Source organism: Ceratotherium simum, chromosome 14 (genome assembly GCF_057802395.1).
Source record: "Ceratotherium simum simum isolate JZ-2026a chromosome 14, ASM5780239v1, whole genome shotgun sequence".
Lineage (NCBI taxonomy): Eukaryota > Metazoa > Chordata > Mammalia > Perissodactyla > Rhinocerotidae > Ceratotherium > Ceratotherium simum.
The window spans coordinates 9,773,752-9,799,738 of record NC_141913.1 but is presented as its reverse complement, the minus strand read 5'-3'; the positions used below and the strand labels follow the sequence as shown (position 1 = coordinate 9,799,738).

Genomic DNA, 25,987 nt, shown 5'->3' with positions numbered 1-25,987 from the left:
CCTGAGGTCATCTTAACCCCCAGCAGTTGGGCTTCCTTCCTCATTGCCACACTGAATCTTCTCAAAGTGCTTTGTCCGTCCTTGTTCTCCTCGCCCTTTCCGTTGCATCTGACACTGCTGACCAATTCCTTCCCTTCATAAAATGTCTTGCTTGGTTTTTCTGATATTCCAGAATCCCTCCATTTGTAACACTCCAACCACTCAGTGTTAGAGGCAGCCAGTTATCGCCCTTCTTTCCCCTCCCCTTCTTTCTCAGTAACAGAATCCCCCAATTTCAAGTGGCTACCTGGCTGCCCAAAATAAAGACTTCACTTTCAAGCCTCCTTTGCAGCTAAGAAACAGCAGGCTGAAGTGAGACAAGTAAAAGTGGTGTGCACGAGTGCCGGCAAGCATCCTTAAAGGAAGTTGATGCGCTCTCTGGTCTCCCTTTTTTTCCTTCTTGGGTGCTGGAACACAGATGCGATAGCTGAAGTTGAAGCAGCCGTGCGTTGTGAAGAAATGCAAGAAAAAAAGCTCACTTTCCTGACACTGCAGAGCACAACACAAGCCCCGGTCTACCTTCTTGGATTACTACAGGAGAAAGAAACTTGTATCTTAAGTCACTGCTATTTTGAGTATTCTGTCACTTGCAGCCAATCTTCGTCCTTTAATGCGTTTCTTCCCTACTACTGCATACTCTTTGTCACCTCAACTAGACCATATACTCTTTGGGAATATAGGTTCTGATACTGTATGGTACCAAAATACTTAACGACTGACCTAGATTTCAATATGAACTTATTATTACATAATTCTGGATGTGTCACTCTTTTTAATATTAATTGGGGGTGGAATAAATTGGTAGATGAAGGCTCTCAATAAAAGAGGTCAAAGTAAAAGATGATTTGGATATTCTCAGAGTTACTGACTTTCTCCCCGTTTTTAGTTGTAGTCCTGGAAATTAATTCAGAGAATGGGAAAAAGATTTAAGAAAACAGGATATTATTCAGCCACACAAAACAATATCTATTAGGCTGTGTTACTGAATAGATATTTTTTAAAAAGAAATGTTGAATAAATGGATAAGATTTCTAACTACTTTATCAATCATATGGGTGGAACTTACTAGAGGGAACAACTTTTCCTCTAGTTTCTGTGAGGAGGGATTCTCTCTAAACACACTCCTGGCCTCCTGGCCTTTCTCAATTTACTCACTCTCCAGAAGATGGAGGACTTATCTGATTGATAAATTTTGGAAGAATGATAAAATCTGGAAGAATGGCTGGGACTGTTTGGCTCAGCAATTCTCTTCTCCTCTCAGGGGCAAGTTTATTCAGGGAGTACATACTGGCACTCTGCCAGTGAACATGGACAACGTGCAGGCAGGCCAAGTACTCCCCATTCAATTCTATTTACCTTTTTTTTTTTTTTTTTAAATTTTTTTTTTTTTTTAATTTATTTATTTTTCCCCTAAAGCCCCAAGCGATAGTTGTAAGTCATAGTTGCACATTCTTCTAGTTGCTGTATGTGGGACGCGGCCTCAGCATGGCCGGAGAAGCAGTGCGTCTGTGCGCGCCCGGGATCCGAACCCGGGCAGCCTGCATCGGAGCGCACGCACTTAACCGCTAAGCCACGGGGCCGGCCCCAATTCTATTTACCTTTGACTTAGTAAAACCTTTGCTCACAATTAGCATAAAGAAACTTTGGCTTACTTTCCATCCCATCCATTATTAATTTTGAATTAGTGAAACTAACAGAAAAGTTTTGTGTCTTTGTTAGTTTTCAGGTACAGGAAAAAAAATTTGTTTAATAGCAACAATAGTAAACTCTTATGTTTCATTTGTCCACACGCTAGGAGTTAGGTTCTCTCTAACGTCTAAATCATATCTCACCGGTAAAGCATCAACAGTTCCCTGGTGACCTGACAGAATTCGTGACCCTCCCTAAACACTCAACCTTTACACGAGTTGGTAACTGGGGCCCTAAGGCAAGTGTACCCCATGATATTGGGGTGTTCATATTGCCTATGAAACTCTATTGTATAAGAGACATTATAATAATATCCAAGCATTCCTGTAAGGAAACTAGATGTTTCTATTTCCCAAGAGGTAGGTTTGCTTGTACCTGCTCTTTAAATTATAAAAAATGTTCTTTTTTGATCAGGGAATAGAAGATCTGAGAAGGAAGACATAAACATTTCTAAAGACCCACTTTGTTCAGGGCACTAAACCAAGTACTTTATCCATTCTAATTCATTTAAACTCTCTGCAGTAAGCAAGAAACTGTGATTGGGGTAGTTAAAAATTAATTGCCTAGGGTCACTCAGTGAGTGGCAGTTCCAACATTTGAACCTGGGCCTGGCTCCAAAGCCCTTGCACATCCCTTGTATTACGTAGCCTTCCACAAGCTCTGTTACCTACCAGATCCTATGCTACAGTATAATGACTTCATCTGTTTTGTGACTCAACCTAGCCTTGCACCAAAGTTCCAGATCCATTTTTTACCTCAGTGGTCTTTGAAACTACTTGGCTGTCTGTGGTAAATTGCAAAAATATTTTATAGCTCTTCCTATCAAGAGGTGAAGTCTATTTCCCTACCCTTTGACCCTGGGCTGACCACGTAACTCGCTTTGACTAGAATGTGACTTGCTCTGACTGGAATGCAGCAGAAGCAACATTGTGAGAGTTCTCAGCTTGGGCCTCAAGAACCCTTGCAGCTTTTACTTTGCACTCTTAGAACTCTCTGCCACTAAACAAACATGCTTGGGGCAAGCCTGATGGTGGATGAGAGACCATGTGGAGCTGAGATGAGTCATCCCTGCTGAGGGCCCCCAAAGCACAGAGCTGTCCTGGCTGCTGACCACAAATGCATGAATGATCCCAGCCCAGACCAGAAGAACCACCCAGCTGAGTTTAGCCCAAATTGCTGACCCAGGGAATCATGAGCAAAATGGTTGTTTTTAGCCACTAACTTTTGGGATAGTTTGTTACACAGCAAAAGCTAACTGATACACCCTCTCTGACCTAGATTCAGAGATTCCTTGCAGTTAAAAATACATGATGATAGGCCCAAAGGCCATTGAAGAGTTTATTGACCATTGCTTATTCACGCATTTGCTACCTTCAAGCCCAGTCTGATTCAGTGTTAGAGGTGCCTAAACTCAAATAAGCTGGGTCTTTAATCAGCTGACAGTGACCTGTCCAGCCTTCCCCTCTCATAGGCTCCCTGAGGCAAGGACAACTGCTCACAACTCTTTGCATCTCCTCATAGTACCTAAAATAAGCGCACAGCCTTCCTTATATCACACATTCTCAATAAAATTTTGGAATCCAATAGAAGAGATTTAGGCCCTTAGGGAAGCTAGAACCTTCCAACAGCTTTGAAGCACAGTATAATGACAGCCATGGTAATAAAGTTTGGCAACTTTTACAAGTGATGGAAGAAAGTCATGCGTACGAGCAACTCCAGGGCTTATGAGATTCAGTCCTTGAGTTTCAAGTTTATTGTTTTTAAAGATTTTATTTATTTATTTTTTCCCCCCAAAGCCCCAGTAGATAGTTGTATGTCATAGCTGCACATCCTTCTAGTTGCTGTATGTGGGACTCGGCCTCAGGATGGACGGAGAAGTGGTGCCTCGGTGCGCGCCCGGGATCCGAACCCGGGCCACCAGCATCAGAGTGTGCGCACTTAACCACCAAGCCACGGGGCCGGCCCAAGTTTATTGTTTTTAAAAGCGCTTTCTAAGTGTTGGGAGGCAGCTCAGGCCAAGTACAGAATCAGCAAGTTAAACAGGTACAAAAGGCTTTATGATCTGTACTTTTTGAGCATGACTAAGTTTTAGAAAAAAATTGGAATCAAGCCTCACATCTAACTGGATGGTGCTTTATTTATTTATTTTTGTGAAGAAGATCGGCCCTGAGCTAACATCCATGCTAATCCTCCTCTTTTTGCTGAGGAAGAGCGGCTCTGAGCTAACATCTATTGCCAATACTCCTCCATTTTTTTTTTCCCCAAAGCCCCAGTAGATAGTTGTATGTCATAGTTGCACATCCTTCTAGTTGCTGTATGTGGGACGTGGCCTCAGCATGGCCAGAGAAGCGGTACCTCAGTGCGCGCCTGGGATCCGAACCTGGGCCGCCAGTAGTGGAGCGCGAGCACTTAACCCCTAAGCCACGGGGCCGGCCCTGGATGGTTTAAACATGGATTGATGATGAACTCGTGCTATTGCTTAGAGCAAATTTCATTGGAACCATAATTCTGGAACACCATATCAAAGCTGAAAGACTGCCACTTCATGGACAAAATAGGCTTTTTCTGTAAAAGATCAGAGTTTACTTGTTAAAATTGAATGACCTATTATGGCATTTTCCCCTTTATATCAAAATGTTTTTATTAATATAAACTCAACATCAATTTTTCACACAAACAAATGTTTAACAAAAATACAACTTACTTTAAAGGCAACTCAGAGTATTCCATTATAAAAATTACCATCAGCTAAAAAAACTGAGGCACAGAAAAGCAGTACCTTTCACAACGATGCTTTTTTTAAGATTTTAGAGCTGAACCAGAAACTTAAAGTTACTAAGTCACTTGCAAAAAATTAAGTTGTACCTGGTGACTGAGTTGAATAATGGTTACTCAAAAATGCTATGGCAGGGCTGGCCCAGTGGCACAGCGGTTAAGTTCACATGTTCTGCTTCAGTGGCCCGGGATTCACCGGTTCAGATCCTGGGCATGGACCTAGTCACCGCTCATCAAGCCATGCTGAGGCAGTGACTCACATAGAAAAGCTACAACTCTACAACTGTGATATACAACTATGTACTGGGGCTTTAGGGAGGAAAAAGAAAAAAAAGAGGAAGATTGGCAACAGATGTTAGCACAGGGTCAATCTTCCTCCAAAAAAAAATTCCATGGCATTATCAACAGGACACTAGCCATGTGCATCTGCAAACTCAGAGGGACAGAACAGGCATGAGTCACCTTGGAAAAATAAGGATGACCTACAAGCTGATTCTGAATACTTTTTATACTTGGGATCCAAGCCAACGAGACAAGATTAGTGGATCCAGGGCCCAAATATGGAGTGTGACATGAGGGCCACTGTGTACTCTCTCAGGCGTTTGTAATTGCTATTTTCCATAGCACTCCCTTCAGTGGGGCCTACTGCTTCTCAGACCTGGTTCCTATGTCAATTCCTAGGTGATTCTAATCTCATTCATTCATTCAACCAAAATCTGGTGAGTGCCTCCAATACTAAGTGGTATTTTCTGTGAGACGATTCAGTTATGTATCTTCCTGAAACAAGAGGGAAAATAGAAAGCAGAGAAAAATAATAATTTAGGGGATTGCTTAAACCAGGGAAGAAATAACAAGTATTTCTGACACAAACATGTAGATATATTTGTGCTTCATTTAGAACGAATTAAGTGAAAAATGGAAAAAATCTTTCACTGATACCTGTATCCCAATTCTTCACTGAGATGGATCATATGAAGGATATATGATTCCTTGCTTGTTCCAGTGAGGCCGGGCAACAATAAGATAGTAGGTCTGATGCTGGCATCCATATAACATTTACTGTTATCATTATCAAACCAGTCCAGTAAAATCTGTCCTCCATCTGCAGTTTTAATAAGTTCACTGAAATAAATAATTCAAAAGACATACTCACTAAGTGTTTCAAGTCATGTCTTAATATTAGTGTCAATTCTATAAATAAATTACATTATTTGGTCATCTCAAAATAACTTTTTTCAGCATTCACTAACACATACACTTATATCACTTTCATTACAGGAATGTTATGAAATTAGTACCATAAAGTAACTCCAGCAACACCAGTAAAAGGTAGTATATAAAAATGACCTTCAAAGTACTTCAAATATTTATCGTAATCATTTCCTCATTATTCTAAAATATCTAGCATTTAACCCCTATTTGATTGAGGTCACCCAAATAATTCAATAGGGAATTATGAATAAGTGAAATGCTGATCTGATCACTGCTCTGGATCTCTGACTCAATAATGCAGTCTCCCCACAGAGAATATTACAAAATTTGATTCTTAAATATCAAAAGTACTTCTCACATAGTATCTATGAATTTAAGTTTCAGTTAACAAAAGGAACTCCAGAAAAACTAGATGACTCAGAGAAATTAATAATAGGCACCATTTAAATCTCCTGGTTACTGATATATTCTGGACCCTATCTCTAACACCTCAAGGGCATTATCATCAAGAACCCATTTGCTGGGGCGGCCTGTGGTGTAGAGGTTAAGTGCGCGCGCTCGGCTGCTGGCGGCCTGGGTCTGGATGCCGGGGTGCACCGATGCACCCCTTGGCAGGCCATGCTGTGGCTGCATCCCATATAAAGTAGAGGAAGATGGGCACAGATGTTAGCCCAGGGTCAGTCTTCCTCAGCAAAAAGAGGAGGATTGGCATGGATGTTAGCTCAGGGCTGATCTTCCTCACAGAAAAATAAAAAAAGAACCCATTTGCTTATCAATATGAAGTCCTTTTACAAGAGTCCATCACACAAAATCCAAATTAACCGGCATTCTCGCCCCCACCCCACTCCAAGCATCAATGAACTGGTGCATATCATCAATGAATTGGTGCATATCATCAAAGGACCTAGGTCCATAGGGACAGATGCATGACAGTTAGAAAAAGAGTGACCCCCATACACTTCTCTTCTCCTAGAAATAAACCATTAACATCAGGGCACCAAAAAAAAAAAAAAAAAAAGGTCAAAGGCAATACCTGAATATTTCCCTGCAGCTGGGTGTGGGGTGGAGGACATACTTTCCATTTTCATTCCCCCTTTGTTTTCCTTTCACTTACTAAACCAGAGGTGCTATTAGCCAAGAACTGGGAGTATGCAAAAAACCATGATTTTGAAGAAATGACTGAAAACGGAAATTTACTTACTTCCTGTACTGCACTGGGGGCTTGGACGTGATGAAAGGTCTCAGCAGTGTCTGTCCTCGACTCTCCCAGCACCAGACCGTCGGGTAGTACGTTTCTGTCAACACGGGGCAGTGGTCCTGAAGGAAGCGGCTGAAACTCGCACCCCCTGTCACTAACTGGGGTTTCTGTAGGGAAAGCCAGTATCAGTGAAGGATCCAGAAGAAAGCAAAGTTTCTGCCAACTGTAAACCAGAAATCAGTACAGACTCGTCCCTCGCGCGCGCAATCCCTCCGATTACATCTCCTTCTGGAAGCCCGACGCAAATAAATCACAGTCACAACGGACTTAAAAGACTGGTTTATCAGACCCCTTGAGGGAAAGGTAAGAGTTGGGATAAGGGAATAATTCTCAAAAGTGCTACAGCATTGCCGAGCAGCCTCGCAGGGTTAGTGAACGGTGACAGGGCAGCGCCGCCAGCGCCGAGGTCAGCAGGGTCCGGGCTGCGGGCCGAGGACCGGGGCCGGACCCGCCGGCAGGCGGGCAGTGGCTAGCCGGCTTTCCCGCGAGCGCTCAAAGGGCGTCCATCAGATGGCGGGGAAAGGCAACAACTAGGGAGCAGCATGCTCGCCCCAGCACGGCCCCAGCCACCCGCCCCGCCGAGAGGCAGCCTCCGGCTTCGCCCGATGCTGTCGCTCCTGGCAAAGCCACCGCGGCCCTGCGCCTCGGCGCCCGCGCCACCCCTAGCTCACCTTGGCAATGCTGCTCAGGTAGTAGCAGGCATAAGCGACGCTGAAACCCAGGATCAGGGATAAGCCCACTCCCGAACCGAAGAACCCAACCCGGACTTGGTGCTCCAAGTAGAGGGAGAGCTCCCGGGAGAGCATCCGCAGGTCCATGGCTAAGCGCTGCATGGCCCGGGGAGCGCGAAGCGCAGGTTCTGCGGTGAGCGGCCAGCCAGCCGGCAAGCGGGCGCAAAGGGACACGGCGCCGCCGGGGACCCGAGCCCAGAGCGGCTCCTTCTCGGCAGAGCCCGGCTTCCGCCAACAGGCGCGGCCGAGCCGCCCGGGGAGGCGTGGCTCGGCCCGCCCCGCTTCCCTGGAGCCGCCCCCACCGCCAGCCACTCAGGAACGTTCCAGAGGCGCGGTTCCAAGCTCGGCCACCGGAAGGGTGGAGAGGGGTCTCTAGGCCAGGTCGCAGTCAGCCTGGATGAATCCCAAGAGTGGGGAGAGAGCGGGCGTCGACTTCAGAGAGAGAAATGGGCCTGGCAGCCCACGTTCAGGTCCTGGAGTAGGCACCTGCCCCAGTGACCTTGAACGATTCCGCACGGCGGCAGGTCTCGGTTAATCCTTCCCGTAAACTAGCGGTTTAGGGTGTCTTGGATTTAAAGATTTGAGGAGTTAATGCCGAAGCTATGTTAGGAGAATGCACTACGTAGTGAAAAAAATCCTACTTCCCCCAGGAAGTTGTGTTGTCCCAAAAGGCTATCAAAAGAGAAAATGTATTCTGTAAACATTCAAGAGTGAAGACATTCATACTTGACTTTAAATCTCTCTGTGACTCTTTTTAGTAGCTGTGTGCCTTAAATGAGAAGTGGTTCCTGAAAATAAATGAGATCAAGACTAGAAACTGGGATTCAAAATTTTTAAAAGCGTATTTGTTTTTCATTAATGCTTTGAACTTAACAGACTCATGGAAATTCACAGTGACCTAATGTACAGCCAAGAAACCATTTATTTATTTATTTTTTTATTTAATTTTTTTTTTAAAGATTTTATTTATTTATTTTATTTCCCCCCAAAGCCCCAGTATATAGTTGTATGTCATAGCTGCACATCCTTCTAGTTGCTGTATGTGGGACGCAGCCTCAGCATGGCCGGAGAAGTGGTGCGTTGGTGCGCGCCCAGGATCCAAACCTGGGTCGCTAGCAGCGGAGCACGCGCACTTAACCGCTAAGCCAAGGGCCCGCCCACAAGAAACCGTTTATAAAGTAGGTTCTTCTAGGCTTATTTATGGCAACGTGACTAAAGCCAGGAGTTACTGATAGGCATCCAAAAGGGTTCGATTTAACATTTTGTTATTAGGAGTTCCTCCCACCAAGAGGTACTGAGTGGCAAGACTTAAATAGGCAAAAGGAAAAAGATAAGGGCTGTATAGACTATGAAAAATTTCACAGGATTGTAAATTAATGATATAAATTAGTGATAGGGAAATGGGATGGGCTGGAAGTGAGAAATTTATTTGGCTTTGATTTGGTCACTACAACTTGATGGTTGCTAGTACCCAGAATAATTCAGTTACCTTCCTGTGCCTGTTTTTTTTTTTTAATCTGTAGAATAATAATTTCAATGTTATAGAGTTGTTGGGAGTGACTAAATGAAATAACGTATGTGCTAGCCTCCCCTTAACGTAAGTAATTCTCTTTCACTCACTGGCTCTGCACCTGAGCACACCCAGAAAACACAAATGCATGTGGTGGTTGCCATGCTTGACAATTTACATGTGACTTTCTTTATAATGCCTGCCCCTGCCTTCTGCTCTGCCCACCAATAAATACATGTATATTTCATTTTCCTTAAATTTAAAGTGAAAATACCATAAAATAAAATAAGTTACTTTATAAGCATCACAATATGTGGAAAATGTGCTGACCTGGGAGTAGACAACTCTGAACTCATCCACTGAACTTAGGCAAATCATTTACTCTTTCTTTTTTCTTTTTCTTTTTTTGTGAGGAAGATTGGCCCTGGGCTAACATCCATGCCCATCTTCCTCTACTTTATATGTGGGACACCTGCCACAGCATGGCTTGATAAGTGATGTGTACCCCAGGATACTGGCCTGTGAACCCTGGGCCACCGAAGTGGAGTGTGCAAACTTAACCATGACGCCACCAGGCCAGCCCCTCATTTACTCTTTCTTAGCTTCAATTCCTTGTCTATAAAATAAGGTGGTTGAGATGGAAGATGTCCAAGTTTCTTTTCTATTAGAAAAATATTCACAATCTTCTTTAAGACAAGAACTATTACATCCAGTTTAGATGAGGAAACGAGAGCTGAGATCCTAACATGACCCCCCCACGATCACTTGGGGTATCCATGCCTTTGTATAATCCCTTCCCCTTAGTGCAGGTAGGACCTGTGACTTACTTCTAACCAAAAGAATATAGTAAAAGTGATGGGATGTCACCCCTCCTGTGATTCCATTATGTTATATGACTCTAGCTTAGCGGACTGGAGCTAAAGGCTGCTGCCTGCCTTGAGGAAGCAAACAGCCACATGAACTGCCCATAGAGAGGGTCACATAACAGGGAACTAGTGGTGGCCTCCAGGACTTGTGGTGGCCATTAGCTAACAACCAGCAAAAAGATGGGGCCTTCAGTCCTGCAACTGTAAGGAAATGAATTCTGCCAATACCTTGAATGAGCTTGGAAGCAGATTCTTCCCCAGTCATGCCTCCAGATGAAAACATAGCCTGGCCAACATCTTTTTTTTTTTTTTTTGGTGAGGAATATTAGCCCTGAGCTAACATCCGTGCCCATCTTCCTCTACTTTATATGGGACGCCACCACAGCATGGCTTGACAAGTGGTGCACAGGTCTGTGCCCAGGATCTGAACCTGTGAACCCCAGGCTGCCAAAGCAGAGCACACGAACTTAACCGCTACGTCACCAGGCCGGCCCCTGCATGGCCAGCATCTTGACTGAAGCTTTGTGAGACCTGAGTAGAGGACCCAGGTAAGTTGTGCCTGGACCCCAGACCCACGGAAAATGTTAGATAATAAAACGTGTAGTTTTAAGCTGCTAAATTTGTGGTAATTTGTTATGCAGCAATAGAAAACTAATAGAGAACATAAAGAGGTTCTACAAAAACATTCAAAGGTTAATAAATATCAATGACTCATTTTTGCCTACCAATGTATTTACTGTAGGAATGTTTTAAATAAAGATTTCAGGTCTTTCAATCAATATTCAAAATTAAAGAAACCCATTAAGAGATTTTTGGGTTTTTTCTTTATATTTCTTTTTTTAATGGTCACAATGAAAATTTATTACTTTTTAAACAGTAAAAAGTAATTTTTTAAAAAAAATTACAAAGCTAATCTTAAAGAAGTAAATCACATGAAAAATATATAGCTAAAAGTAAGAAAGGCCAAAACATTCCAAGACGTAATGAAAGACAAGTTTTAAATAGGAACACATCTTCACAACTATTGTGTAACATGCCCTGGTTCCTTTTATTGAGGAATGGTATTTAGAAAGCAAGACTTGGGTACTGGGTGTGGTTGATGTTACAGGAGTGTCATTGTGTTTAGGCCCTCTTAGCTAACATAGTTAGGTAATACATCTATGTATACTAACCTAGATATATATATACGTATAGTTGTTTCTGTGTCTATCCATCTGTATTTACATAACTCTTGTGTGTGGACTCCCTGAGGGCTTTTAGGAGGAATTAAACCTCTTAATTAGCAATATTTCTGTTTTTTTTCCTTTAATTTTTGGATAAAGCAAAATTCTATCTGTAATAGACAACACCCTATATCCTTAACCTCCTCCATTCTATAGCAAATCAGCAACAGAAATCAGGCAGAGGACTTACAGAGAATGTCAGGAGTGAAAATCACGAGACATACACTTAAAAAAACAAAAATTTTAGGTTACATTCAATTAAAAAATATATATTGTAGTTCTATATGGATTGTTATAAAAAATTGCAGATGTCACCAAATTCTTTACTAATAAAGCTGTGTAATAAAACTATGACCCCAAACTCCTCAGTTCTAATACTTATCATTGCGCTAATTGTAGCCCTATTTTTAGCACTAACAATCTCTAATACTAACAAAGCGCAACCTTAGCACTAACAATCTAATTTGCAACTGATTGATTTCTTTGGGAGGAGCACTGTACTCTAAGAACTGAGGCCAGAGACTTCAGAATGAGAAAAGGAGTTAAAATAAGGAAGGGATCAAGTAACAGGCAAAGGGTCATGCTGGAAAGGAGGAATGTACATGTGGGACCTCTGTAGGGAAGAAGCAAGTTGAATTCCTTGAAGGCTTAAAAAGTGATCAAGGGGAGAGATGAGTTTGTGGTCCCCAGCCCCCACTCCCCATCTGTACTGTTTAGACTCATCACTGGAGACTTGAGCAAAAATCTGCTTAAAGCTTCCCTCAAGGTTAATTTGTGTTTATTAGATTCAGGGTATGGCAGCCAGGTAGTATCCATAATAGGGAGGTAAATTAGCCTGCTTCCTCCAAGGTAACAGGAGTCATTTGGGAATACCTTCCTGTGGAGAAGATTAATTTACAGACTATAACCCAACTGGAGGAACATAAAGTTGATGCTTCCTCTTCTTCCTTCCCCAGGGAAAGCCAAATACATACTCTGTGTGAGACAGAACAATATACGGGAGGGAAGGAGGGAAACTATCATATGGGTTTCAACTGAAATGGTTGAGATAAAAATTATCTTAATAGAACTTCAATATATATTTCCCTCCGTCTGCTTCCCCTTCATGCATAGATGCAGCTTTCTGATCATATTTAGTTGAAAAGAGAAATATTTTTGGGCACCTTGACATCTGTGAAAACACCCTGCCCTGTTAATTCCCAAATAGCTTGTTTACAAGTAAATGTACCCATAGTAGACAAGTGTGGAGTGATCATGTAAAACACTGCAAGGATGTGCTAAAATCAGTTCTTAAGCAAGGCAACTCATTTAAGTAAACAAAAAAAAGAGAATAGTATGTTCTTAGTTGTATACCTTCAAACTTACCTCTGTATACACTTGTGTGACTGATGGGATATGGTGCTTGAGGAGGTAGGAGGCATGAGACCCAAAACCAGGTGAAGGCAATGTTCTTTCCTACCTCATCAAAGATCACAACCTATAGTTGTGATAGGCAGAATTCTAAGATGTCCTCCTCTCAAGATTCCTCCCCTGGATGTACACGCCTTTCTCCTCTCCTTGAGTGTGAATGGGACATGTGAATATGATGGGATATCATTTCTGTGATTATTTAACATTATATGGCAAAGGTGAAGTGATTTTGTAGATGTAACTAAGGTCCCTAATCAGTTGACTTTGAGTTAATCAAAAGGGAGATTACCTTGGGTAGGCCTGACCTAGTCGAATGAGCCCTTTGAAAGAGTGTCCGGGGGTCAGACATGGAAGAAGTTGGAGACTCTTTCTTCTGCTGGCCTTTAAGAAGCAAGCCTCCATGAGCTTTACAGCTGCAAGAAAATGAATTCTCCGAACAACCACATGAATTTGGATGAGGACCTTGAGCCTCAGATAAGACTGCAGCCCTGACCATTGAGTATAATGTTAGCTGTGGGTTTTTCAAAAATGTCCTTTATTTTGTTGAGGAAATTATCTTCTATTCCTAGTTTGTTGAGGATTTTCATCATGAAAAGGTGTTGGATATTTTCAAATGCTTTTTCTGCATTAAATGAGATGCTCATGTGATATTTTTCCCTTTCATTCTGGTAACATGGTATAGTACATTGATTGATTTTCATATGTTGAACCACTCTTGCATTCTGACTTTTAAATCCCACTTGGTCATGATGTATAATCCTCTTACCGTGCTGCTGGGTTAGGTTTGCCAGTATTTTGTTGAGAATTTTCTCATCTATATTCATAGGGGATATTGGTCTCAAGTTTCTCTTTCTTGTGTTGGTTTTGTCTGGCTTTGGTATCGGTAATGCTGGCGTCATAGAATGAGTTGGAAAGTGCTTTCTCCTCTTGCATTTTTTGGAGGAGTTTGAGAAGCATTGGTGTTAATTCTTCTTCAAATGTTTGGTAGAATTCACCAGTGAAGGCTTCTGGTCCTAGGCTTTTTCAGGGGGAAGGTTTTTTTATTTTTATTTTTTTAATTTTAATTTTTTGGTGGGGAATATCAGCCCTGAACTAACACCTGTGTCCATCTTCCTCTATTTTGTATATGGGATGCCACCACAGCATGGCCTGATGAGCGGTGCATAGGTCCATGCCTGGGATCTTAACCCATGAACCCTGGGCCACCAAAGTGGAGCGTGTGAACTTAACCACTACACCACCAGGCTGACCCCTTTTGGGGGAAGGTTTTTAACTACTGATTCAATCTCTTTACTTGTTTTAGGTCTGTTCAAGTTTTTCTATTTCTTCTTGAGTCAGTTTTGGTAGTATGTTTTTTTCTAGGAGTGTGTCCATTTCATTTAGGTTATCTAATTTGTTGGCATACAGTTGTTCACAGTATTCTCTTATAATCCTTTTTATTTCTGTAAGGTCTGCAGTAATGACCCTACTTTCAATCTGATTTTAGAATTTGCATCTTCTCTCTGTTTTTCTTAGTCAGTCTAGCTAAAAGTTTGTCCATTTTGTTGATGTTTTCAAAGAATCAACTTTTGGTTTCATTGATTCTATTGTTTTTCTATTCGCTATTTTGTTTATCTCTGCTCTAATCTTTATTATTTCCCTCCTTCTGCTAGCTTTGGGTTTAACTTGCTCTTCTTTTTCTAGTTCCTTAAGGTATAAAGTTAGGTTATTGATTTGGGAATCTTTTTTCTTTTTTAATGTAAGCATTTTCAGCTATAAATTTCTCTCTGAGCACTGCTTTCACTGTATGAGTGAAAGTATATTTGAGTTTTGGTATATTGTGTTTGTGTTTTCATTCATCTTATATTATTTTCTAATCTCTCTTTTGATTTATTCTTTGACCCACAGGCTGTTGAAGAGTATGTGGTTTAATTTCCACATATTTGTGAATTTTCCAAGGTTCCTTCTGTTACTGATTTCTAGTTTCATTCTATTGTGGCCAGATAAGATACTTTGCATGATTTCAATCTTTTAAAATTTATTGAGACTTGTTTTGTGGCCTAATGTATGGTCTGTCCTGGAGAAATTTCCATGTGCAGTTGATAAGAATGTGTATTCTGTTGTTGTTTAGTGGGGTGTTCTATATATCTCTGTTAGGTCTAGTTGGCTTATAGTCTTGTTTGACTCTTCTATTTCTTTATTGATCTTCTGTGTGGTTGTTCTATCCATTACTGAACTGGCATATTGAAGTCTACAACTGTTATTGTAGAACTATTTATTCCTTCAATTCTGCCAGTTTTTGCTTCATATATTTTGGGGCTCTGAGGTTAGGGAGATATATGTTTATAATTGTTATATCTTCTTGATGGATTGACCTTCTTATCAATATATAATGTCTTCCTTTGCCTTTTGTTAACAATTTTTTACTTAAAGTTTATTTTGTATGCTATTAGTCTAGCTATCCCAGATCTCTTTTGGTTACTATTTGCATGTTGTAGTGGGTTGAATAGTGACTACAAAAAAGATATGTCTAATTCGTAACCCCTGATACATGTGAATGTGACCTTATTTGGAATAGGGTCTTTGCTGTAGATATAATTAAGGGTCTTGCGATCATCTTAGTTTTAGGGTGGGCCTTAAATCCAATGACAGGTGTCCTTATAAGAGAAAGGAAAGGGATATTTGAGAGACACACAGAGAAGAAGGCAATATGAAAATGGATGCAGAGATTGGAAAGATGCATCCACAAGCCACGAAATGCCAAGGATGCCAGCAGCAACCAGAAGCTAGGAGAGGCATGGGATGGATTCTCCCTCAGCCTCCAGAAGGAACTAACCTGGCTGACACCTTTATTTTGGACCTCTGGTCTCTAGAACTGCAAGAGAATAAATTTCCATTGTTTCCAGCCACTCAGTTTGTGGTAATTTGTCATAGGGAACTAATACACATGGAATATATTTTTCCATCCTTTCACTTTTCAACCTATTTGTGTTTTTGATTCTAAAGTGAATCTCTTGTAGACAGTATATGGTTGGATCATGTTTTTTACTTATTTTTTTAATCCATTCAGCCAATCTCCGTCTTGTTTTTAAAAACAGCTTTACTGAGGTATAATTCACATACTATACAATTCACCTGTTTAAAGTGTACAATTCAATAGTTTTTAGTATATTAAAGTATAAATTTTAAAAAATTGTGGTAAAATACATATAACAAAATTGTCAGTTTAACTATTTTTAAGTGTAAAATTCAATGACATTAATTACATTGACCATGTTGTGCAGCCATTACCACTTCTATTTCTACAACTTTTTCATCACCCCAAACAGAAACTGTGACCATTGAGCAGTAACTCCTCATTCCCCTCCAACAACCTCTCTGGTAACCTCTAATCTACTTGCTGTCTCCACGAATTTCTATTATAGACACCTCATGTAAGTGGAATCATACAATATTTATCCTTTTCCTTCTGGCATATTTCACTTATTATAATGTTTTCAAGGTTCATCCATGTTGTAGCTTCAGAACTTCACTTCTTTTTGTGGCTAAATATTCCATTATATGTATATACCACATTTTGTTTATTCATTCATCTGTTGATAAACACTTGGGATGTTTCCACATTTTGGCTATTGTGAATAACGCCGAAGGAACATTGTCATACAAATATTTGTTTGAGTGCCTGCTTTCAATTCCTTTGGGTATATACTTATGAATGGAATTGCTGGATCATATTGTAATTCTTGTTTCTTTTTTTTATTGTGGCAAAACATACATAACATAAAATGTATCATTTTAACCATTTTTAAATGTACAGTTCAGCGGCATTAACTACATTCAGATTGGTATGCAGTCATCACCACCATCATCTCTAGAACTTTTTCATCTTCCCAATAGAATATTTCAGTGAGATGTTATAATTGTGGTAGATATTGGAGGTAGAGAAGTAACAGAAGAGAAAGTTTGTACAGTTTGGCACTAGGAATTATAATTGGACTCATTGCCAATTTGCATCTTTTTCTGTGATGGAATGCCTGAAAACACTCAAAAGAGTTCATGGTAACATGAGGAGTTGCTGGAATTTATATGTGGAATGTTTGACTACATGCCAACAGGAAGGGAAAAAATTGCTCTGTAAAGTCTTTGTGGGAAAAAAACAAAACAACTCTAAGATTTCACAAGAATCTTGTTGCATCTTTCAAGTTCTTACTGTTGGTAAATTTAATTTGGGAGGACAAAGGAAAAGAAGTGCTGTTTGTTGGTTGGGATCCGAGGTGCTAGTACAAATTTGTGGGGATGATGTGAGTATGTCTCAGCTCCCAAAGACAGATTCTGACAGCCGGGGAGTGGGGAGAGGCCGATATTGTTCCTACTTCTGAGCAGAGTGCCTTCAAGAGCCAGCCTGGCACACAGGTCAAAGATTATGGCCCCTAATATGCTTTCATTTCTGACAAGTGGGGCCACACAAATGTTTGCTGTGACTCTTCAGACAGCAGCCCTTGGCACTTCTCAAACCTAAGCATGTTAGGATATATTAAAAAATGAACCAAGAACCATTATATGTACAAATATTATTAACTCCTTTGTCATACACTTGAGGCTGCTGGGACCAGAGAAGTTATATGGTTTACTGAAGCCCACAGAGCTAGTAAGCATCAATGTTAAGCTAGAACCAAAGTCTCCTGACTTCAGTGCTCATTTCATTTCACCACATTGTTTCTATTCAAAACGCTGACACTATCTAAAATGTCAGATGATTTCCTCTAAATCTGTTTGAATCTCAGAATTCAAACAATTTCAGTTTAAACTCTGCAAGAGATGTTCCAACATAATCATTAGTATTCTTTTTTCAAAATGTTTTTTTCTTGAGCATTTATTCCACTTTCTTTGCGCTGGTTTCCTTGCTTCTGCTCTTGGACCAAGTGCTCTGGGTAGAGCTGACATCACACCCAACTCAAGAGTAACATGAAACCCAGGCCTATCATGATCTCAGAGTTTTATTCAAGGATAGATATATGGTCCACGCAGTGTTGTTTTGTCACAAGGAGACTTTTGCGGGGAACGTTGGGAGAGGCGGGGACCTCTTTTTTGCTGGAACTTCTAGCAATAAGGATGCACGAAGCTAGGAGCTTGAGGGCACTTGGTGACGACAGAGGAGGCCAAGAAAAAGAAAGGCAGAAATGAGAAACGGAGAAAAACTGAATCCTAAAGATGTTGTTTGAGCTCCTAAGTCAATATACATATTAATCTAGAACTTCTGTTTTTTTCAGTTATATAGTCTAATAGATTTCTTCTTTTGGTTAAGCCAATTTGAGTTGAATTTTCTGTCCTTTGAAGTAAAAAGGTCCCAACTAATATAACATTGTTTTCATTGTTCTGAAAAAATAATTTTAGAAAGGAAGAGGATGGAAGTCACTAGAGAGTAAATTTAAGTAACATATTTAATTATGAGTCAGGAATTTGAATTAGTTAGGATTGCTTTCAGCTTCACGTTACAAAAACAACTAAATAAGAAGGATCTAAAAACAACTTAAACAAGAAGGATATTTATTATCTCATATAAAAGAAATCTAGAAGCAGAGAAGCAAGGAAGTACCAGGGTTGGTTAACTCATCAGTGCAATGATATCATTGAGGACCCAGAATCCCTTCTATGTAAAAGTTGGGGCATAGACTGGGAAAAAGTGGGACCCTGAGACTTAGAATGAAGACATTTGGGTAGATTCAGACAAATCTGGGACACTTGAACCCTGGTGTCCCCCTTAGAGTCTTCTTTTTTTTTAATGTACAGTGTTGACTAGTCCTTCCTTCTGTTTTTTTTGAGGAAGATTGGTCCTGTGCTAACATCTGTTGCCAATCTTCCTCTTTTTTCTTTTTTCTCCCCAAGCCCCAGTACATAGTTGTGTATCACAGTTGTAGAGCTGTAGCTCTTCTATGTGGGATGCTGCCTCAGCATGGCTTGATGAGCGGTGAGTAGGTCCGTGCCCAGGATCTGAACCGGTGAACCCTGGGATGCCGAAGAAGAGCATGTGAACTTAACCGCTATGCCACCAGGCCAGCCCCATATTCTTCTTTTTTTGTGTCTTTCTTTTTCTTTTTCACTAACTTCTTATGTTAAAATAGTTTAAGACTCATAATAAGTTGCAAAAGTAGTACAGAGTTCCCATGTACACTTTGCCCAGTTTTCTCCAACGATAATATTTTATATAACCATAGTACCTTGTAAGAAGTAGGAAACTAGCATTGGTACAATACTATTAACTCAGGTACAGACCTTATTCATATTTTGCCAGCTTTTACATGCACTCTTTTTTTTTGAGGGAAGTGTACAGTTGTATGAAATTTTATGATATGTGTGGATTCAAGTAACTATCACCACAATCAGGATTCAGAACTGTTCCATCACCACAAAGAAACTCTTGTGTTACCCCTTAACAGCCACACCCTTTCCTCAGCTCTAACCCCTGGCAACCACTGATCTGTTCTCTATCACTATAATTTTGTCACTTCAAGAATGTTGCATATTTGGAATTATACAGTATGTAACTCTTTGAGATAAAGCCTGTGAGATCCATCCAAATTGTTGTGTGCATTAAGTTTGTTCTCTTTTATTGAAAAGTAGTATTTCATTCCCCTGAGCCGTCTTTGCCAATCAAAACACTCCTTTTCCCCATGTCTGAGGAGACTAGTCTTCCGGTGATCGAAGACCCTGTAGTGAATTCATCTGAAGTAGTTCCTTGTCTGACCTGGGAGAAGATAGATTATAAAACACCCCCAAACTGCAAAATTTTGCAAATTTATATTGTCAGAGACCTAAGACTATGTGTGGGAGTGGATTCTACAAATGCTAGAGAAAAAAGAACAGAACTTAACATCGGGCTGGGTCGAATTTATCAACATGGGAGCCCTTACCAGAGTTTTCAGACACAATGTGTAGCTCAAGCAGCAGGTCAGCTGACTGAAAACTGGACTTAATGGTGGCTTACTTTTCAGTAGGTGGAGATGCCAAAACTTCCCTGATATAATTTCAAGGAAGGAACTCAAAAGCTTCAGGAGTAGGAAAAATTGTCCCAGAGGACACTCTCTTCACTAAGATATTGAGAAATGCATTGATGAGGGGATCACCATCGTCTTTAAAAAGCTCATTGACGGCTGCCATCTACAGGTCAGGGATGATAGTGGGCAATTTCATCATTGAAACAGGTTCCTTGATTTCAAGCCAGAGTAACAGAGGCCAGGTGTCAGTGCTTAACCACCAGAGACTAGGTAAATGCACTTACTAAAACGGGCGATAAGACCAGAGTGGCAGTCAGATATTTTAACTCACATAGATCTTTGGTAGTGGCTATTAACCACAGTGAATTAAATAGATGGGCACCTTAAGTAATTTTTGATCTACACAATCAGAAAAACTCTAGCCCTAGTAGGCAGAGATCTGTTTTGAGTCACCACAGTGAAGAGCCATGGCTTTCCATCCAGTGTATGGAGTGGTAAGCCATTTCACAGGTCCTTGAATGAAGAGGAGGCTAGGTCTTCATGAGAAAGGACCCTGTGACACAGCCAAAAATTTATCCTATAACTCCCCCCCGTTTTTCTCCCCAAAAGGTACCAGCAGCCATTTTCCAGAGTGAATGGGCACTAGGGAAAGGGAAATTTCATTTTTAGGAATTCCTATATACTGGCTATGAGTATGCCAATCCTTGTGGGCACCCAAGAAGCCACTGGAATCCATTGGTCAGAGTGGTAGCTTATGGCGGTCACATGGTTAATCCAGTTTTGGCTCTAGTACATTCTATAATGATAACCACAGTTAGTTCCCTAGTTTCTGAATGCCGAGCTGGAACAGACATACTTGGCAACTGCAAGAATACGCACATCGGCTCCCTGATCTATGGAGTGAGACATAACAGTAAGAACGTCCAAATGGAAGTCTTGTAACTGCCCTTCTTACTGAAACAATAAACCAAAAGCAAAACCACATCCCTGGGGGAAGTGCAGAGGTTAGTGCCAGCATCAAAGACTTGAAAAATGCAGAGAGAGTGATTCATATCACCTCCCTATTTAACTTGCTATTTAGCCTGCAAAGGAAGATGTGTATTATTGTAAAGTTAATCAGGCAGTGACTCAACTACAGCTACTGTTTCAGATGTGGCCTCTTTAATGGAACATATCAATATGCAGCTCCAGCTATCGCAGCTGTTATAGTGGCAAGTGCTTTTTTCTCAGTGTTACTTGACAAGTATCATTACAAACATTGCTTTCACCTAGTAGGAGCAGTAGCATAAATTCAATGTCTTTCCTCAGGACTATGTAAAGTCTACTGCTCTCTATCATCATTTAGTTTAGAGAGACCTTGATTGTCTTGCCATCCTACAGGACTTCATGCTGGTCCATTATAGTGATGACATTATATTGATTTGACTTGGTGGGCCAGAAACATCAAGAATCTTAGATGCCTTAATAAGACACATGCATGCCAGGGGATGGGAGATAATCTCCAAGAAAATTTAGGTCTCATCACTTTGGTGAAGTTACTAGGAGTCCAGTAGTATGGGGCATATGAGAATATCCTCTCTAAAATAAAAGGCAAGTTGCTGCGACTTGCCACTTTGCTAAAAAAGAGGTAAAACACTTGGGCATCTTTGGATTTTAGAGGCAAGATATATCACATTTGTATTGCTCTGTCCCATAAGCCAGTTTTGAGTAGGTGCCAAAGCAAGAGAAGACTCTGCAGCAGGCCTGGACTGCAGGGCAAGCTTCTCTGCCATGTGGGCCATATGACCCAGCAGAGCCAATGTTGTTAAGTATCTGCGACAGATGGAGATACTATATGGATCCTCTGTCAAATGTTGATAGTAAAATCCCAGTGTAAAACTCTAGGGTTTTAGTGAAAAATTATGCCCTCTTCTGTCAGTAAGTATTTTCCCTTTATGAAACAGCTCCTGTTTGCTCCTGCGTTGTGGTTGAAACTAAATGCCTGACCATAGAATACCAAATGAGTTATATGCTTTGAACATGTGACCAATATATGGTGCTCCCATAGTCATAATTGATAGGTTCAGGAATCAAGGGTTTGACATGGCTCTTTTCACTATCACACTAATAAATAACTACCCTGGAAAATTTTTTTGATTCTCATTTCTACAACTTTGTGTTTTACTGGTTTAAAGAACTTATTTCCCAAATGAGGAATGTTTGTACCAGAGGACATTAAAATATTTCCACTGAATTGGAAGTAGAGACTGACACTTGAATATTTTGGGTTCCTCAAGCCACTAAACCAACAAGCAAAGAGAGAATTACTGTATTGACTGAGTGATTGGTCCCAATTATCAGGTGGAAGTGGGATTCCTGCTACAGAAAAGGTTAAGAAGGGACAGTTTTTGGAATCTAGAGATTCTTTGGGGCACATTTTCATATTGTTTACTTATGTTCCAGTAAAATTTAACGGTAGCCTACATGCATTAGTTAGGTTTCTTCAGAGAAACAGAAGCAATAGGATGCGTATATATATAGATATATACATCTTTATATTATATATATTATTATATTGTATTATTATTATATATAATATATAATTTTATACATATATATATAAAGAGATTTATTATAAGGAATTGGCTTATCTTATGGAGGCTGAGAAGTCCCAAGATCAGGAGTTGGCAAGCTGGAGACCCAAGGAGAGCTGATGTGTATGTCTGAGTCCAGAGGCTTAAGAACTAGGAAAGCCAATGGTGTAAGTTCCAGTCTGAAAGTACTGCAGACTCAAGACCCAAGAAGAGCCGATGTTTCAGGAAGAGTCCAAAGGCCAGAAAAAAAACTATGTCCTAGTCGAAGTAGTAAGGCAGGAGCAGTTACCTCTTACTCAGACTTTTTGTTCTATTTAGGTCTTCAGTTGATTGGATGAGGCCCACTCCTATAAGAGAGGGCAATCTGATTTGGCCAGCCCTTGGGGTCCAGTGGTTAAGATTCAGTGCTCTCACTGCTGCAGCCCTGGATTCTTTTCTGGGTCAAGGAACCACATCACTTGTCTGTCAGTTGTCATACTGTGGTGGCTACATGCTGCTGTGATGCTGAAAGCTATGCCACCAGTATTTCAAAAACCAGGAGAGTCACCCATGGTGGACAGGTTTCAGCAGAGCTTCCAGACAAAGACTTACTAGGAAGAAGGATCTGGCTACCCACTTCCCCAAAAATTGGCCATGAAAACCCTAAGAATAGCAGCAGAGCACTGTCTGATAACAGTTTCTGAAGGTGAGAGGATGGCGCAAAAAGACCGGGCAGGGTTCTGCTCTGCTGTACATAGGGCCACTAGGAGTTGGAATCAACTCTACAGTACTAACGAGTCTGCTTTACTCAATCTGCCTATTCAAATGTCAATCTCATCCAGAAACACCCTCACAGATACACCCAGAATGACGTTTGATCAAATGTCTGGGTACCCCATGGCCCAGTCAAGTTGACACATAAAATTAACTATCACACTACAACAACCCACTAAGGACTGAGAATGAAGTCCTTCAGGAATGAAGATTTGGAACACCTGCCTGGTATGGGACTCTAATCAGTTGATGTGCTGGCTGGGGGAAAAGGAAATATGGGCTATGTAATGGAAAGAGGGAGTTATAAATATCAACTACAGCCTTATGACCAGTAATAGAAATAAGGACAGTAACAGCTATGCTGATTTTCTTCCTTTCTTACATTAGTTTCCTAGGGCTGCTGTAAGAAATTACCAGAAACTTGGTGGATTAAAACAACAGAAATTTATTCTTTCATAGTTCTGCAGGCTACAAATCCAAAATCAAGGTGTTGGCAGGGCCAGGATCTTTGAAGGCTCTAGGGAAGAATCTTTCCTTGCTTCTTCCTAGTTTCTGGTGGTTGCTGGCAATTCTTGGCATTCTTTTTTTTTTTTTTTTGTGAGGAAGATCAGCCCTGAGCTAACATCCATGCTAATCCTCCTCTTTTTGCTGAGGAAGACCGGCCCTGAGCTAACATCCATTGCCAATCCTCCTCCTTTTTTTTCCCCCCAAAGCCCCAGTAGATAGTTGTATGTCATAGTTGCACATGCTTCTAGTTGCTGTATGTGGGACGTGGCCTCAGCATGGCCGGAGAAGCAGTGCGTCGGTGTGCGCCCGGGATCCAAACCCGGGCCACCAGTAGCGGAGCTCGCGCACTTAACCGCTAAGCCACGGGGCTGCCCGGCATTCTTGTCTCATAGGGGCATCACTCCCATCTCTGCCTCCACTGTCATATGGCCTTCTTCCCCATATGTCTGTGTGTCCAAATCTCCTTTTCTTGTAAGGACACCAGTTATTGGATTTAGGGCCCACTCTATTCCAGTATGACCTCATCTTAAGTTGATTACGTCTACAAAGACTCTTTTTTCAAATAAGGTTATATTCAAAGGTACGGGGTGGGGGAGTAGTTAAGACTTCAACATATCTTTTTGGAGGCCATAATTCAACATGCAGCACTTGTTATGTATAAAACCAATTATTATTATTATTTTTTTATTGATGTTTTAATGGTTTCTAACATTGTGAAATTTTGGGTTGTACATTTTTGTTTGTCCATCACCACATATATGACTCCCTTCACCCCTTGTGCCCACCCCCCACCCCCCACCCCCACTGCCCTGGTAACCACAGTCCAGTTTTCTCTGTCCATGTGTTGGTTTATATTCCACATATGAGTGAGATCATACAGTGTTTGTCTCTTTCTGGCTTATTTCACTTAACATAATACGCTCCAGGCCCATCCATGTTGTTGCAAATGGGACGATTTTGTCTTTTTTTATGGCTGAGTAGTATTCCATTGTATATATATACCACATTTTCTTAATCCAATCGTCAGTCGAGGGACACTTAGGTTGCTTCCACTTCTTGGCTATGGTGAATAATGCTGCAATGAACATAGGGGTGCATAAGCCTCTTTGGATTGTTGATTTCAGGTGCGTTGGATAGATTCCCAGTAGTGGGATGGCTGGATCATAGGGCATCTCTATTTTTAATTCTTTGAGGAATCTCCATACCGTTTTCCATAGAGGCTGCACCAATTTGCATTCCCACCAGCTGTGTATGAGGGTTCCTGTTTCTCCACATCCTCTCCAACATTTGTTGTTTTTTGTCTTGGTGATTATAGCCATTCTAACAGGCGTGAGGTGGTATCTTAGTGTTGTTTTGATTTGCATTTCCCTGATGATTAGTGATGCTGAGCATCTTTTCATGTGCCTATTGGCCATCTGTATATCTTCCTTGGAGAAGTGTCTGTTCATTTCCTCTGCCCATTTTTTGATCGAGTTGTTTTTTTGTTGTTCAATTGTGTGAGTTCTTTATATATTATGGAGATCAACCCCTTGTCAGATGTATGTTTTGCAAATATTCTCTCCCAGCTGGTTGGTTGTTTGTTCATCTTGATTCTGGTTTCATTTGTCTTATAAAAGCTCTTTAATCTGATAAAGTCCCACTTGTTTATTTTTTCTTTAGTTTCCCTAGTCTGGGTAGGCATGTCATCCGAAAAGATTCCTTTAAAACCAATGTCAAATAGTGTGTTGCCTATATTTTCTTCTATGAGTTTTATAGTTTCAAGTCTCACCTTCAGGTCTTTGATCCATTTTGAGTTAATTTTTGTGAATGGCGATAGCACATGGTCCACTTTCATTTTTTTGCATGTGGCTGTCCAGTTTTCCCAACACCATTTATTGAAGAGACTTTCCTTTCTCCATTGCATGTTCTTAGCACCTTTGTCAAAAATTAGCTGTCCGTATATGTGTGGTTTTATTTCTGGGCTTTCAATTCTGTTCCATTGATCTGTGTGCCTGTTTTTGTACCAGTACCATCTGTTTTGATTACTATTGCTTTGTAGTATGTTTTGAAGTCAGGGATTGTGATGCCTCCTGCTTTGTTCTTTTTCTTTAGGATTTCTTTAGCTATTCGGGGTCTTTTGTTGCCCCATATAAATTTTAGTATTCTTTTTTCTATTTCTGTGAAGAATGTCATTGGGATTCTGATTGGGATTGCATTGAATCTGTAGATTGCTTTAGGTAATATAGACATTTTAACTATGTTTATTCTTCCAATCCACGTGCATGGGATATCTTTCCATTTCTTTATGTCATCATGGATTTCCCTCAATAAGGTCTTGTAGTTCTCATTGTATAGGTCCTTCACCTCCTTGGTAAGATTTATTCCTAGGTATTTTATTCTTTTTGATGCAATTGTAAATGGTATTATCTTTTTGAGCTCTCTTTCTGTTAGTTCATTATTAGCATATAGAAATGCAACTGATTTTTGT

General features: G+C 40.8%; 1 protein-coding gene across 2 annotated transcripts in view; it reads right to left on the bottom strand.

Annotated features, from left to right (window-relative positions):
* ABHD3 (abhydrolase domain containing 3, phospholipase) overlaps positions 1-7,944 on the bottom strand; it is a 38,080-nt gene extending 30,136 nt beyond the window's left edge. Inside the window, exons 1-3 of one of the 2 annotated variants that reach the window (XM_087438996.1) lie at positions 7,645-7,944; positions 6,917-7,080; positions 5,443-5,625 (exon numbers count right to left, since the gene is read on the bottom strand). In XM_087438996.1, the coding sequence (XP_087295122.1) occupies positions 5,443-5,625; positions 6,917-7,080; positions 7,645-7,806 (509 nt within the window). In that variant the 5' untranslated portion in view covers positions 7,807-7,944. The remainder of the gene's footprint in view (positions 1-5,442; positions 5,626-6,916; positions 7,081-7,644) is intronic. The other variant, XM_004421042.2, reaches the window with a different exon arrangement.
* Positions 7,945-25,987: the final 18,043 nt, after the last annotated feature.